Source organism: Anolis sagrei, chromosome 6, assembly GCF_037176765.1.
Source record: "Anolis sagrei isolate rAnoSag1 chromosome 6, rAnoSag1.mat, whole genome shotgun sequence".
Classification (NCBI taxonomy): domain Eukaryota; kingdom Metazoa; phylum Chordata; class Lepidosauria; order Squamata; family Dactyloidae; genus Anolis; species Anolis sagrei.
This window is the reverse complement of record NC_090026.1, coordinates 83063947-83081014: the sequence shown is the minus strand read 5'-3', so window position 1 is coordinate 83081014 and position 17068 is coordinate 83063947. Positions and strand designations below refer to the sequence as shown.

The following is a 17068-nucleotide window of genomic DNA, read 5'->3' as shown; positions in this document are numbered from 1 at the left end:
ATGGAATCAATATAGAATAATATAAGTAATTGTCACCCGATTATACAACAGAAAGAACAAGAGCAATGTCTCAAGATGTTCAAAAAGTGGTTGCTTATTGATAGAGAAACTAATAATCATGTGCATAACATAGTTTGCAACTTCATAAGACATGCCTCTTGTTTCTTCTCTGGATAAAATTGTGTGCTTTCCAGTTTTTGCTTCCACCAATTAGTAAGTAACTGGCTCACTGAACTACCATTTCTCTGGTGGAAAGACTTCAGTCATATTCTGGTATCCTGGGCAGGGCATACTTTGGATAGGCATGAAGTCTGAGAGTTCTTAATTTGATAATATGACAACTATATCTGCATCACCCAGAAGGCAGTCACTGTCAAATGAAGAAAAGTAGCTGAGATAGCATGCACAACCCTCTCCAAAGCTAACAGAAGAAAAATCTTCCTTTATTTTTGGTAACTTTGAAATAATTGACAACAAATAGACATGGCAACCCTGCCAGAACTGGCAAGTAAATTGCTTAACCTAAGTAATATTACCCCTGTGGTTCCCATTTATTTCTCAAGAGACAAAAATATGGTTGAAATATTCAAATGCAGCCAGCTCACGACATTTATGGGTTTAATTTTTGCAAATTTTATTACTTGCAGATTTGATTAATATGTCTTCTCTAGGAATCACCATAAAGGACCTAGAGATTTCTGGAGAAGTGTTCTATCAGGTTTTTTTCATTCACAGGTTTCCCACTTTTTTCAGGAGTTCAACACTCCAGATCCCATGAAGAGGGGGGGGGGGGGTACTCAATTCACAAAGTGTTCACAAACCTACCTCTGCCAAACTGGAGATCAGTCTATTGAGCTATTTGCTCAATACAAGTGTTATATCTTCCTATGAATTATAGCTCTCCCTACCCTGGAGTTCTAGATATAATGACAGAATTGGATACACCTTAAACATGCAGAATAATTTGCTTTTTTGTCAGTGTTGTTCTATCTTCTGCTTGAATCATAGGATCCTTCATGGATGTACTTATGTCTAGTTTATAAATCAACATTTTTGATACCCTGGTCTATTAAAATTATTATTTTGACAAGTAAGTCATTTTCACAGTGAATTCCAACTTTGTAATTCCTTTATATTCTGAAATGGTAGACTAATGAAGTCCTATAGAACTGTTACAACCAAATAGATTTTGGCATTGTGGTATGGGAGTCTTAAATATTGATATGTAGATGAGAAATGTGAACCATCACATCACTTGAGAAAAATCAGCTGGAAAATATGATGAGAAGAGAGGTTACTTAAATGAAATTTCTATAAGGAAGTCGATTTGCTATCTGGTTTCTGATGTTCTAGCTTTGAAGGGCTCATTGGTTTTAGAATAATGTGGGATTTAAACTCATATATGACCATTTCATGGAATCTACTAGTGCAGGATTTGATTATCTCAGATAAGAAATTGATATTTTCCCCTCCATGATATATGGGTGGAAAATTCACCAAATATATTGCATGAAAGCTTCCAGTTTGTACTTAGAATAACGTTTTTGCACATGTTGGCCTCCTTTTTTTGTTTAAAGGACAGCTGTGGGAAGGGGAAAGTGGCTTGAACTTTATCCCAGATCTATAATGTGGTTGTGATTCTATAACATGGTCCACACTGGATAACTGTATGAATAGTGTAGATCTTGTGGGTAGTACAGGGCTTATTTGCACTACCCAAAATCCCTGGGCTCACCTTGAATGGAAGTCTGGCTGTCTTTATAATGCATAACTACTTCTATGAATATCCTAGAATTTTGAAATTAAAACTGACTTTGTCCCTCTTTAGGCAAAGTTGGGAGATATTCTGGAATTTGCTACACATTCAGGAACATCCCACAGCTTCTGGGAAGTTTGTACAGCTGAATTGAGTTTTGTTTAGCCCTATCCACTGTCCAAATATGGCACTGGTTTCATTACCGTTGCCTGCACTTATTGCCTATTATTCCAAACCAACGTGTCTTTCAACATTTTGCAGACGAAATGACTTCAGGAAGATTTAAAGAAAGTAAAATAAATAAATGAAATTATATGAAGTGAAATTAGCTGACTGGGAAGGACAAAACTCTGTCTCCTTCTCTCACTTTGCCTGAGTTAATTGTCATCTGCTTTTGTTCTTTACATTCAGTCTGTATTAACTGAAATAAGCTGAGGAGAAAGGAAGAAAAATGAAGAAGCAGAGGAAAATTGGGACATTTTAAAAGCACCTGAGACACTGGGTAAAGATCTTTCCTTTTGATAAATGCCCCAGCGATATCTTTACTAGAGGCATCGGATACCAATTGGAGGTGCATATGGCATTAAGGCATCTACAATTAGTGTGAAATCTTAAAGTTCCATCTTTCTTGGGCCTAAACAGCACTGGGGCAGCCAAAGAGGAGTTGGCCAGCTCTATAAATCCTCTTGCCAAGTTTTTGTCAATGAACTCCCACAAACAGTCTTTCTCCCCCTAGTTTTGCTTGTGGGTCTATGTTTACAGCACAGCCTTTCTATTGGGGGGAGGGGGCAGATGGTTGGATTCCTTTTCATCCAGATATTCATGTTAACATTCTGGCACCCCAGTGGAAGACCACCTTCAACTGCCCACTGGGAGCTTTACAGTACAGAGTGTTGCCTTTTGTTCTGTCTGGGGCTTTTTGAGTGTTCATGCAAAGGATAAATAAGGTTCTATACCCTTAGCTTTAAAAGGGCATGCTAATTTTCCTGGACAACATTGTAATTTATTCATGAACACAAGAGGAGCATATACCACCGGTGAAGAAATTGTTACAAAAACTAAGAGAGCTGCAGTTATATGCTAAACTCTCAAAGTGTGAGTTCCACAAAGAATGATTAGACTACCTGGAATATGGTATCTCCTATGAGGGAATGAAAATGGACCTTAACAAAGCGCAGGATGCGTTGGATTGAGAGGCACCCCAAACCAGGAGGCAATTGCAAATTTTATTGGGATTTCCCAATTTTACAGGCAATTCATCAAAGACTTTGCCAAGTTAGCAGCCCCGCTTACAGATCTATTGAAAACCAAAGGGGAAAGGAAAGTCAACTAAAGTGAAGTTCCCGGGAGCCAATTTGCAATGGACTAGGGAGTGCCAGGTAGCTTTTGATAAATTAAAAACTTTGTTCACCCAGCAACCTATCTTGGCACATCCCAACCTGGAGCTTCCTTTTGTGATCGATAGTGATGCCTCCAACACAGCCTATGGGGCAATGATGTTTCAGAATCATCCAGGGAAGGGACTAGTACTGTACACCTACTTGTCAAAAAAGTTCTCCAAAACAGAGAGAAAGTCACCAGATAGATGTGCCCAAAAATTGCAAGCCCTCTTCATTTTGCTTTTCTGCTCTTGCATATACTGTCCAAATAAAAGAGTGTGCCATTTCATATTTGTTGCCACACTTAAGCCTCTTTAGTTTCCATAGAGAATACTAAATTAAGGCCACACTCTTTTCAAATCGAAGTAGAAACCACTGAAGTCTGTGGGAGTTACTTATTAGTAAACATGCAAAGGATTATGCTGTATGACTCACAGATCTTGTTAGTCAGCATTGCTACAATTACTTATTTGATAATGAACTTAATAGTTCTGGTTCCAAACAAGCGTTTGGGGGATTGTGGCCTTAGTTATTCAAAATTCACAATTTCTCTGCAGAACATTTTGAGGACTGCTGTGTATAACAAATGCCTTTCTTTGTAACATGCTGTGAGAAAACAAAAACAAAGAATATACTTGAGAGAATGAAATTGCTAATTAAAACATAGAATACATAATGCTAATTAACTTTTCTTGTGTTATTTGTGTGGCATCATTTATAGGTGATACCACACAAATAGCTGCAGTGACATTATTATTGTATTATTGTTATTGTTATTACATGACTCAAGGTGGCTAACAATTCTTAAATAATACATAATCTTTTTGAAAGTTAGTGGGTTGTTGTGAGTTTTCTAGACTGTATGGCCATGTCCCAGAAGCAATCTCTCCTGACGTTTTGCAGGCATCCTCAGAGGTTGTGAAGTCTGTTGGAAAGTAGGAAACGGGTTTATATATCTGTGGAATGTCCAGTGTGGGAAAAGGAATTCATGACTGTTTGAGATAGGGGTGAATGTTTCAATTAGCCTACCTCAAACAGACAAAAGTTCTCTCTCCCACCCTGGCAGCCAAGCCCTTGATTATCTAGAATTACCACCTTTGTCATTTGAGTCTTGCACCCTTTGTCTCACACTGAACTGGACACTTGATTTAATCAGAGACTCATGAGCATATCCATGTTGCCTCTTCCTTGAGGTTTGTGCCCTTCCATTGGGCATCTCGGTAGCAGATTGGTCTCCAAACTCTCCAACCACCAGCTGTCTTTCTTCCCGCCAAAGGAATCCCCTCCTGCAGGCCGTGACATCAGGAGAAATCCCAGCCAATCTCAGGACAGATCCTAGCTGGCCTCTTTTTTTAGCCAATCAGGGAGGCAGCAGAAAGTCTGAATAGCTGTCAGAACTGCCTAAAACATCATTTATTTATTTATTTATTTATTTATTAAGAACATTTATAACCCGTTCTTCTCTACCTCCATGAAGAGATTCAGAATGGCTAACAGCAAACATTCAGTGGCGCAGTGGGTTAAAGCACTGAGCTGCTGAGCTTGTTGATCGAAAGGTCATGGGTTCGATTCCGGGGAGCGGCGTGAGCTTCCGCTGTCAGCCCTAGCTTCTGCCAACCTAGCAGTTCGAAAACATGCAAATGTGAGTAGATCAATAGGTACCGCTCTGGCGGGAAGGTAACGGTGCTCCATGCAGTCATGCCAGCCACATGACCTTGGAGGTGTCTACGGACAACGCTGGCTCTTCGGCTTAGAAATGGAGATGAGCACCACACCCCAGAGTCAGACATGACTGGACTTAATGTCAGGGGACTACCTTTACCTTAACAGCAAGCATTCAATGCTAAACAATAAATAACATTCTAAACATAAAATAATAGGTATTTATTTATTTATTTATAGCATTTATATACCGCTTTTCTCACTCCGAGGGGGACTCAAAGCGGTTTACACATAGATAATGGCAAAAATTCAATGCCTTACAACTACAACAGTAAAATCACACTTTAAACATAAATCATATTAAGAACAGTACATCATCAAATATGAAAACAGTTATTAAAACCATAAAACAATCCCATCAGGCAAGTCGCCGTTCCAGTCCTTGTCTCACTAAAAGCTGCATATAAGTTAAAATACATATAAAACCATTCGCCAAGATAAAAACATTGTCCAACTCAGTCCGCATATTGTGGTCAAATATTTTTTAGTCTTTACCAGTTTCAGCTATCACTCTGCAAATGCCTGATTCCAAAGTCAGGATTGTATGTATTTTCTCTGTGAATGTGTGCTTGTACTTGCATCCTATTTGGCCAAATTGTAAAACCTGGAGTGCTTGTTCTCAATCTGGGTTGATCTGGTTTAGCAGGAGCTCACTGGGCAAAGACCTCCTTATTCGTGGTCCTAGCTGAAATCTCTACAATAAGAAAATGAATTCATGTTTGTTGAGTCCCCTCTTCCTCAGGAGTGGCATACTCTCAACCTTAATTGAATAAATGAACCTCCTGAGCTCATTCCAGTGACAAAGGAGATCCTCTGTCTTTCATATATACACAAAAGTTTTGATATTATCTGACTTAGCTGGAGGGATCTTGGCCATGATCTCTGTTCCCAGGAGATTCGGTAAACTGAGGGCAGAGGAAGGTAACTGCCTTCAAAATATATTCTGATACATTTTATACATTTAAGAATTAACACAATATACAAATGATACAAGTTACCTTCCATAAAATATCAAATTGATACATTTATTGAAGAGTTAGAATTGATAGAGTTTTTATGGTATAGTTGCTGCTAGGTCCATCCCGGAACCTCTAGCCACTTTGACATTTTGCAACTGTTTTTAATTATCTTAAATGTTTTTTAAAAAAATTAAGAAAATGTCATATATCTTGACTAGAATCTTTTTGGGGAGGAGGGTGCAGTGGCTCTACAACATTATTATACATAATTGCATAGTAAATGGTGTCCCTTAAACAATATAAAATAGCAAACAACTCAAACACATCCCAGAGACAGCCCGAGAATCTATGGTTTGCTTTTTTGAATCCCCCCAAATGTTTTCAAGCTATGGTTTGTTGAATCCATGGTTGCAGAATGCCAGTTGCATTAAACTTCTTTGTGTGTGTGTGTATGCATGCCTTCAAGTCATCTGAAAGCTTATGACAATATCATAAATTTCATAGGGTTTTCTTAGGCAAGGAATACTTTGACATGATTTTTTTTTCAGTTTCTTCTTAAATATAGCCTAAAGCACTTGACATTCATTGATAGTCTCCCATCCAAACACTAATCAGGGATTACCCTGTTTAGCTCCCAGATCAGGTGGAATCAGGTGTCTTTTCGGTATTAAGTATTGTTGTTAACTGCCATCAGGTTGAGTTTAACAAGTCTATGAATGATACTTCCAAATCACATTGTCATCAATAGCTTTGCTCAGGTCTTGCAGAATTAGGGTTATGGTTTTCTTGATTTAATCTATCCCATTCTCTCTTCCTACTGCCTTTTATTTTCCTAAGCATTATTTCTTTATTTCTTTTTTCTCTTCCTACTCATGCCCGTCTCTATTTGATGCGTGTATAAGTCTGGGAGTTAATCATTTTTTAAATGCAGTACAGTAAATGCAATAGTCACTTTCTGTATTAAGGGATATTGATCTAATAAATGGAGGTGTCTGATCTCATGCAGTTATACAATCATAATTCTATTTCAAGTATTATTATAGACATGTTGTTATCTGAATGGATTGTAGCAAAGATTTCAAAGAAACCAAAAGACATATTCAAAAAATACTCTCACGATAGGTATTAAAAGTAGGTACTCTTTCAATATCTGGGCGGAGGTCAGCAGGGGCGCTAGAGACAGAGAAATAGTCCATTTTATGAGGTGGATAGTGGGTTGAAGGAGTTAAACAATTTCTCTCTTTTTTCCTGTTATTCCCGCCATCCATGTCCCCATCATGGAAGCAACCCTGGTTTATGCTATGCGAAAGGGGGGAGGGTGAAAATGGGGGGGGGGTGTCCTCCTTCAACTCCCCTTCCCCATGAAATGGACTATTTGTCTCTCTCTAGCGCCATCTGCCAGTTTCTGAAGTTGCTCCTGACACAAGAAAAGCACTGCCTGGTGGCCTCAGCCCAGATAATGGAAAAGTATCTAAAAGTATTAGGGATCCAAAATTCATTTACATGTAGTGATTATTGGTTTTATCATCCTGTTGTATTCTTTTGAAATCAATAACATAATGAACAGAAGAGAGATGAAAAGTATGCTTGGTGAAAAAGAAATGACATGCCTGATAGACCAACAAAAGTGTTTTTAGCAGGATCGTTTTTACAGCCCTGAGTAAAAATAAAAGCATAGCTTGGAAAACATATGTTTGGATCACTCCCAGAATGTTTCAGTAAGCAAGACCAGTGTCTATGTTGGCTTGGGGGGGGGGGCATGGTGTGTGCTATGAATTGCCTTCCCAAAGTTGAACCATTCAGCATGAAAGTGTACTACCTCCAGAAGGCAGAATATTAGAAAGTGACCAGAGCTCAAAGATGAGACATGTGCTTCATATGATGGACCGATCTCTGGTTATTGGATCAGTTAGCAAATAATGGGAACAATTTATCTCTGAGACCCAGTGGAAGTGCTCCCAGTTACAGCAGAAAATAAAGGATTACATGGTCTCTCTTGGTTAATGACAATTTCTTATGTTACTGGATATAACTAAGCTACAGCCTATTGAAACATCTTTCAGTAGTATTTTATAATCATTATTGATTTTGAAGAGGTGAAGATGAAAAAAAACAACCCAGCTAACATGGTTGCTGTTACAGATAAAGAGGTTGCCTGAAATATTAGATAACATTTAATATTTTTATTATTATTATTATTATTATTATTATTATTAATAATTTATTCTGTATTTTCTCCTTCACAGGTTATGGTTTTGTAGATTTTGACAGTCCAGCAGCAGCACAGAAAGCAGTAGCATCTCTTAAAGCAAATGGAGTGCAAGCCCAGATGGCAAAGGTAAGACTGACCAGTGAACAATGTTTCATTCATTACTTCTTGTGGTATTTCTCTCCGATACTTGAGTTGTAAGGGAGTTCCAATTTCTTGCTCTTTTGTAAGTGATGATCCCTTGGTATCTGGTTTTATTTAGTTGAACAAATTTGGTTTTGTTGGCTCTGCTGATTATTTTTTTCCTTGGTTTTGTGGTGTTATGATGGCTGTGGTCCTAAATGCCAGCCATATATGTGTCTGTCTGTAAATTCCCAAGTTTTTAAAGAATCTGCTTTAAAGAAATTCTTATTGTTTGAAGGGCAGAATTAAGAAAAGGTTTTTAAATTTGTCAAAAGCTGCTTCAACACTAATGTTCAAGCACTAAAGATGACAATGGGGTGAGGTGCTGAAGTAAGTTACCTGTGCTGCGAGTTGAGATGTGGGGACTCTCTGTGTCCTGGACCAGAGGGCTTATTAAACACTTTTATCATTCTAACAAATGACTTAGCAAACACATACTGTATGTTGTACGAGGGAGGTTGTTTGTAATGATGTCTTTGGCTAAAACAGAGTGAACCAATTACAAAATAGATAAGAGGGTTTAACTGATTTCCCTTTGATTGTTTCAGTTGAATATAGTCCTTTTGTACTTTATGGAAGATGGGGGAACATAAATTTTAACAAGTGGGATATCCCTAAAGTCAAATATGAATTATAAATTTGAATTTTTTGGACCTCATTTATCGATAACTTGTTTGTTGAAATCTAATTATCCATGGGGAACATTTAGATTGCCTGTAATGTAGTTATCATATGTCAACTATACAGCCAACTGCTTCTTTTGAACAAATCAGTTTCTGGAGAGTCGTGTGTGTGTTGACATGACTGCAGTAAAAATAGGAGAGTGAGACTAGCCTATTTAAATTTTTAGCATCTTTCTGTGTCATATTTGTTCTGTTAAGTGTTCAGTATCCTGTCACTCCTGTTTTTCAGAATTTTAGTATTTATAAACAACTAGCCACACATTGCTGTGGCCCAGTCTGGTGATCTGGGAAATAAAGCAATGAGAAAATGTTGGTTTCTAATATATGTAATTTCTTTATGCTTGTGGGTAAACAGTATTTTTGTTGTTTCTTTGTCAGTGTTGATGTAGAGATAGTTTGGTTTGTCTACTCTGGAACATCCAACATATAATTGTCCTTCTTTAGAGGTCCCTTTCAAATCTATGATAGTATATCTGTCATATACATATGTGTGTGTATGTGTGTGAGTGTGTGTATCATATATCTATCTATCTATATCTATGGCTGGATGGCTCTTTGTCAGGAGGTTTTTGATTATGTTTTCTTGCCCTGGTGAAGGGAGTTGGACTGGATGGCCTTAAGGCAACATTTCTCCCAGTAACTACAAGTTCCAAATGTCAAGGTTTATTTTCCCATCTGTGTTCATATTTGGGCTCCATCTGTGTTCCTATTTGGGCATATGGAGTATTTGTGCCAAGTTTGGTCCAGATCCTTCATTGTTCCATAGTGTTCTCCGGATGTAGGTACAACTCCAAAACTCAAGGTCAGTGCCCACCAAATCCTTCTAGTGTTTTCTGTTGGTCATGGGAGTCCTGCGTGCCAAGTTTGGTTCAACTCCATCGTTGGTGGAGTTCAGAATGCTCTTTGATTGTAAGTTAACTATAAATCCCAGCAACTACAGCTCCCAAATGACAAAATCATTTTTTAGTGATTGTCACTCCTTGGGTTAGTAGGTGTCCTGTGGCCAAATTTGGTGGCAATTAGTCCATTTTTTGAGTTATGATGTCACTCAAAACAAACAGAGCATTTATATATAGATAGATTTACAAAGAAAGATTTGTTCAAACCTTTGCTAAGGATTGCTCTGGTTTTGAATAAGAAACTGTCGTACATAACCAGATTTGTTGTCTAAACTGGAGTTATAATCATGGACTCAGATGGTGACATTGGTATAAATCCTTAATTGCATAACATGGAAGTTACTTTTTAAATATGTTATGAGGTATTTGGCATCTGCCAACAAATTATGAGACTTCTAGCCATCTACTTCAAAGTACCTGTAAATATAAAAATGCAATCTCAGCTCTGATATATTCTGATATGTGCTTCATGTTGTTGTGTATCTTGGGAGAATATTTTCAATATATACATATATATATATATAAATCTAATATTCAGGAAATTATTGTTAAAGACTTAATGGTGAAGAATCTAGTTAATAGGAAATATTATTATTACTATTGATAAGATTGTTATGGAAATTATTTTATACTATAGAATATTCTAAAGCTTCTGGAAAGTGACCTTTATCCTTAGACATCTTGTGTGTGTGTGTGTGCGCACGTGTGTGAGAGAGATATTTATAGATATTTAAATTGATTGTATCAGAGATGGGCAGCTTATTTGATAGGATAGTTTGTCCTGGTTATCTAATACTTTGAATTGGCATCCCGGCATGCCCTGTGTATCTCTGCAACATATTGTATGTGCCACTGCAAGAAGAATGTTGTACATTGAAGGGGATCCTCGTACAGCAGAGTATACTCATATCACTTAGGAAAAAAAACTGCCTTGAGTCCAATTTGGAGAAAGGCAATACAGATTGATTAGGTCTTATCCAGAATTCCAAAAACCCAGAATGTTCCAAAATCTGAAACTCTTAGATGCTACAACATCTGTGTACAGGCGTTGAATTTGTATGGGACTGGAGAGAGCGAGAGAGAGCGAGAGTTGGACAGAGATGTGGTTGGAGGGAGACATAAAAATCTGTGAAATGGTAGGGATTCATACCTCCCTCTATTTTACAGATTCTTGTGTCTCTCTCCAGCTGAAGCAGGAATGTTGAAGCCACCACCTCAAACATGGAATCAGGGACTGGCAGTGGAAGCAGAGGGAAGAGGAGAAGGATGATGGAGGAGCAGCACCAATAGCAGCAGTTACTTCCATAGTAGCACCGCTTGTACAAAGTTTGACATATCTTCTCTCTCCCACTTTTCTCCTCTCTCTGATGGTGGGAATCCTGAGGAATATGTGACTGGTGGCCCAGGGTTAATGCCGCATTTGTTGCTGCCATACGCCATTTTATGTACAGATATGTATACAGTTTATCAAAATCTGAAAAAATAAAATCTGAAATATGGAACATTTCTGGTCCTAAGCATTTCAGGTAACGGGCACTCAGTCGTTATATAAAATAAACAAATACTCAAAATGAGTGAGAAATGACTGCAGAAAAAATATCTTAGTGATATTTCTTCTAATCACTTGAATAGGTGCAAATCCATGTATCTTACAGAACAAGCATCCTCTGAAGTGTGATATCTGTTTATTTAGAAACAGTCAATACAGTGTCACCTAGCCAGTTCTGACTATAAATTCCATATGCCCAGCCAGTGTGATCAGTGATAAAAGATTATGTGACTAGCCTTGGGGCATCAGGTTGCCTGCCCCTGTGCTAACTGATGCACTTGAATGGCAATCCCTTTTCTGATACCATTGTCTCTTGTTTCTTAGAAATCTTTTCCCTAGAAAACTTTTAAACTTTTGCAAAGGTTGCTTATAGAGATGAGTCATAAGGGGGTGAATTAGCTGAATGATTATGCCAGCAAGGATCAGGATCTCAATGCAGAAAGCATGAAATATTGATGCAATTTGGAATTCCTGTAGTTTCTTCAGTTGAAAATCCCACGTTGCATACTCCCAATATTAATTAAGTCTCAAAAGGTCACTGTAAACCAGGCTTCAGCAAGGATTATCTACATATCAAAAATCTACATTTCAAAAATGGTGTCAAAATGAGAATGAGAGAGGATTAAAGTTGTGTGTGCCCCCTGATTAAAGGGCACATGGCTATGAGTAACTGAACAGCAGTGAGTGTCATTGAAGAAGAATTCAAACCCTTCAACCATGCTGGACCTGTTTCCCTATTGCTCGTTACCTTATTTGTCATTGCTGTCCTATATGCTTTGGCATTTATAGAATAGAGGAGCGGCTTAAAGAGCTGGGCATATTTAGTGTGCAGAAGAGAAGACTGAGAGGAGACATGATAGCCATGTATAAATATGTGAGGGGAAGTCACAGGGTGGAGGGAGCAAGCTTGTTTTCTGCTGCCCTGGAGACTAGGATGTGGAACAATGGCTTCAAACTACAGGACAGGAGATTCCACCTGAACATTAGGAAGAACTTACTGACTGTGAGAGCTGTTCAGCAGTGGAACTCTCTACCATGAAGTGTGGTGGAGGCTCCTTCGATGGAGGCTTTTAAACAGAGGTTTGATGGCCATCTGTTGGTGGTGCTTTAAATGTGATTTTCCTGCTTCTTGGCAAGAGGTTGGACTGGATGACCCACGAGGTCTCTTCTAACTCTTTGATTCTATGATTCTATTATTTTATACAGATTGGAGAACCTTTGGTTGTTTCTTCCCACCAAATGAGCAAAAGTAGTTTGACCTGAGTAAAATACTCTATGCTATGAAAAAGCCATCTGCTACACAAACTAAAAGTTGTGCTACTATATACAGAGAGGAATCACTGGCGGAAATCGAGTGCAAGATGCTGTGGAGTAAGCCCCAACAATAGGAACCTATACTCTTATTTAAAATAATATTTGAGAATACTTAAAAATTGTCGAAAACACTTTTTTTAGTATCAGGAAATCTTGACAGGTAAAAAACAAACCGACAGCTCTTTATAGTTCAGAGCTAATTGTGCTCAGAATTTGCACATATTTCCTGTGTGTGCAGAAAACAGAAATACTTAAAATTTTATTGTGTTTTTCTTATCTCAGAAAACAGAAGCAAACCCCTCTCTCCACACACTAGAATTTTATGCGGAATAAATACACACCCAGAAGATTTTCTGTGCATTAAATCGCATATTTCACTCAGAAAGTAATAATTATAATAATAATAATAATAATAAACTTTATTTGTTACACCACCACCATCTCCCCAATGGGGACTCTGAGCAGCTTAAATGAGGCCAAGCCCAAATGACAATTACAATAAAGAAAACCAAAAACACAAACTGAAAACGCGAACAATAAACAATAACATCATAGTTAAATAAAACACACGAATACATAACAATATGAAAAATAAAAAATATGCACAGGCACAATAATGATGGGCAGGCAACATGTAGTAATCAAGAAGACAAACTGATTAAAACTAATTAAAAAGTTGGGCGAGATAAAAGAGGGAAGCAGGTAATTTACGCAGGAGGGCTCATTCCAGCGGGAGTTGTGGAAGCAAGCTTTCCCATGAGGGGGGACGTATACTCCAATGACAGAACTTTGAGGCAGAGCAATCATGTGGGATTATATACCTACTCATCAAAGGCACAGCGGAAGAGCCAGGTTTTAAGGTTCTTTTTGAAGACCTCTAGGGAAGGGGTTTTCCTAATTTCTCCAGGCAGTGAGTTCCAGAGTCGGGGAGCCACAGCGGAAAAGGCTCTTTTTAATATATATATATATATATATATATTTTAAAAATCACAACTGAATTGTGTACAGAATAAGTCTCAAACTACAAAATAGTCTTTGAAATCTACAGTTACTGGCCACTTTTTTTTGCAGTAACAAGCAAATTGCTAAAATTATTCATTACTTTCTTCAAGAATTCAATTAGTAAAGGGTTGTATTTCTACTTTTACTCTTTATGTTGTTTTTAAATTTGCCCACAAACCCAAAGTTACCCACAAACTAGCCTACTGAAGGTGAAAAACAGAGCTAATGAACCTCATGAAAAAAATTAATGCTTTAAGTACCTACTCCTTCAATAACACATGACAAAATGGTGGACCTAAAGCAGCTTATTCCTTCCCTGCTGGGTTGCTAGTGAGAGTGAGTAATTTCTGCAGTGGCAAAAGGCATATTTTTCATACATTCTGAAGTGCTTGGAAAAATAATTCTATATAGAAATACACTCATGCTTTTTTGTACCAAACAGACAGTATTTTGCATAAATCCAGTTTTTTACACCAAAAGTTTTAGATATTTTGAATGCTTTTCCATTCAAAAAGTATATCCTTTTGAACAAAAAGGCATAACTTTTGACCATAATTTTTGTGCAAAGACACTTATTTTACCTGCAAAATCACATATGGCTGTAGTTAAATGGTGTGTTTGTATGTGTCTGTGAGAAAGAGATACATATGGAAGGAGAGAAATATGTACAAAACTTGCTCACAAAGTTTTTCACATTCAAAATCACAAGTGTTTCCATTCAGAATAATTTCTCCAAACACTTTATTGAGTGAAAACTGGAAGTTCTATGATATTCTCTCATATCAGATTTACTGTGTATCAGGAACCTCTATACCTTTTGACCAGAAAATGAAAAATGGGAAACAGTATTTCTAACCTGCTAAACATTTCATGAAATTATAACCACTGTAGCTTTCATTTTCTGATAACTTATATAGAAAGTATATATGGGTACATTATACCTACTGAATTGTCAGAGGAATCACAAACCTTATTTTCAGTAACATTGTAATTTGAGGAGTGTTAAGTTTCCACTTTCTTTAAATTGTTCAAGAAAGAAATCAAGCCATAGAAACTGTTAAATCTTGTCACAGTAAATAACCATGGGTGCATCTAATTATATTTGCAGTAAAGCCCCAAGTCTGATGAATTTAAATGGGTCTACTCTACCTATATATAATATGAATCCAGACCTATAGATATTTATTCATTTTATGACATTAGCAACCTGCATATTTTCTACAAAATAGCCAGCTATACCAACTAAAAACATCAAGAAAAAGATTACAAAATGTAAGCAGACATTGTTAAAAGCACAATTGTCACATCTCATCTGAAAAGAGCAATGAACCGACGTCATTTTATGACCTAGAAAACCACTCTGCATGACCTATTATTAGGATCTGAAATCACAGATAACTTTTCTTTTTTTCATAAAAAAAACCAATCTTCTAAGAGTACCGTGATTTCCCCCCACTGCAGAGTAGGGGGAAATCACAGCAGTGTGCACTGAAGAGGTAGAAACTGAACAAGAAAGGTTAAACAAAGGGAGAGAAAAACCTAAACTTAACTGTGCTTTCAGATCTCAGGTGAGAGGTACCCACAGGTTGAAGATGGACAGATACCTGGGGAGATCAACGCAAACATCAAGCAACATAAATGACTTCTGGATCACTGAGGAAAGTCTAATAGGTTATCCCATTGATATTAAAAGTTTAGATTTCCAACAATCTGAAAACTGTGACATTGGGCTCTTCCTTGGCTTGACTTATTTTAGTTCAGTGGAATATTTAGAAATTGATGCATGTCTCCTTATTTAGAAATTGATACATGTCTCATTCAAAAACAGGCCATTTATATCATCCTTATATAATTAGTTGAGATCCTAGACCAGGCCAATTGTTTCTATCTCCAAATCATTTGTAGATCCCAAGAAAAAGGTATCAGTTCGTGAACAATTTATAATGAAGTTGACCACATTTTGTGCTGTCTAAACCCCCTGAAGCTTCCAAAAATTTCCACAATGTCATATAAAAGAAAGGGAGTGAATTTTGCACTTTTGAGGTTCCTTCACAAAACCCCTGAAAAGAAGATATAGATACATACTGTCGAGATCCAGACGCCTTTAAAGAGCCAGACACAGGGATAAGGTCCAAGCAAAGTTTATTAAGACAACAAAAAGGGACACTTACTTCAGTGTCCCTGGACAAAACAAAAGGTTTCAAGCAATTTGCATGACAAAAACTTAAATTGGCAAATAATCCAGATTAAACCGACATATAATCTGGGATAAACAAAAGGTTGAGCAAAACATTCCAAAGTCACAGAGTTCAAAGTATGCAAGTAAACAAGGTGGAAGAACACAAAGCCGTAGTCCAAAAACAGTCTGAAGTCAAAGATATTAGAGTCCAAAAAGCAGCGTCGTTGTCTAGGCAATCTGAAGTCAAAGAGAGGGGAAGACCGCACTTACGGGAATCCAAAGACAGTCAATACAAGGAGAAAGCAGCAACCTGTAGTTCCCAACAAGAGAAATGGCAGCGACAAAGACCCAGACACAAATCCGCCACTTTGCCTTCTGCAAAGTTCCATTACCACAGTGCCTACATTTATCTTACAACTCATTATCGCTTGATGAACTGTCCTCCACCCCTTCCTCATCATTGTCAGCTGCTTTAGCCTTTACAGCTGAGCACCAACACCCATCCCGCCAACTTTTCCATCTCTTATCAAGACTTAGGTCTCCCCATGTATCACCAGTTTGCCAATCCCCAGAAAACCCCTCAAAAGTATTGCTGGATGTAGGTTGTGTACACACATCTCTGACTTCTTGCACATGAGTCCAATCCAACCCATCCTCCTCCTCGTCACTACTCCCAGACCCATTACTTCCTGTGAAACCCATAAAATCCTCCTCTTCAGTAGGAGCAGTAAGTATATCATGGATGCGTTTCCTCTGATACTCCTCGTCAGACTCTTGCTCACGAGTAGTCCTCTTTACACCTCTACTCCCATCTCCTTCCTCAGTTTTCAGTTTCTGAAAAGCCCTCAAAAGAGTCTTCATCTATAGGGGACATGAATATCTCCCTAATTCTCTTTCTTTGTTGCTCCTCATCCAAACTTTGAGCACCTCTCTTTCCACCTCTACTACTCCTATCCTCAGTTGTAACATTACTAGGAGACTCAACTACAGCATATACATAGCATTATGTATAAATAGATACATACATAGCATTACTAAGACCTAGACCCCTTCTACACTGCCATATAATTCAATTCAAAGCAGATAATCTGGATTTTATATGGCAGTGTAGAAGAGGCCTAAAACAGATTACAAAAAACATCTCCTTGATTGTATTTACATATATAATAGCTATGCACGATTACCTTTCAGTTCTAGACCCTATTATTTCAAGAAAATTCATCTAATCCTAGCA

General features: G+C 37.7%; 1 protein-coding gene across 8 annotated transcripts in view; it reads left to right on the top strand.

The window, feature by feature from the left end:
• RBMS3 (RNA binding motif single stranded interacting protein 3) overlaps positions 1–17068 on the top strand; it is a 911371-nt gene that overhangs the window by 583600 nt on the left and 310703 nt on the right. For all 8 annotated transcript variants that reach the window (XM_060781878.2, XM_060781880.2, XM_060781882.2 and 5 more), the window contains one exon: positions 8063–8154. In XM_060781878.2, coding sequence (XP_060637861.2) covers positions 8063–8154 — 92 coding nt within the window. The remainder of the gene's footprint in view (positions 1–8062; positions 8155–17068) is intronic.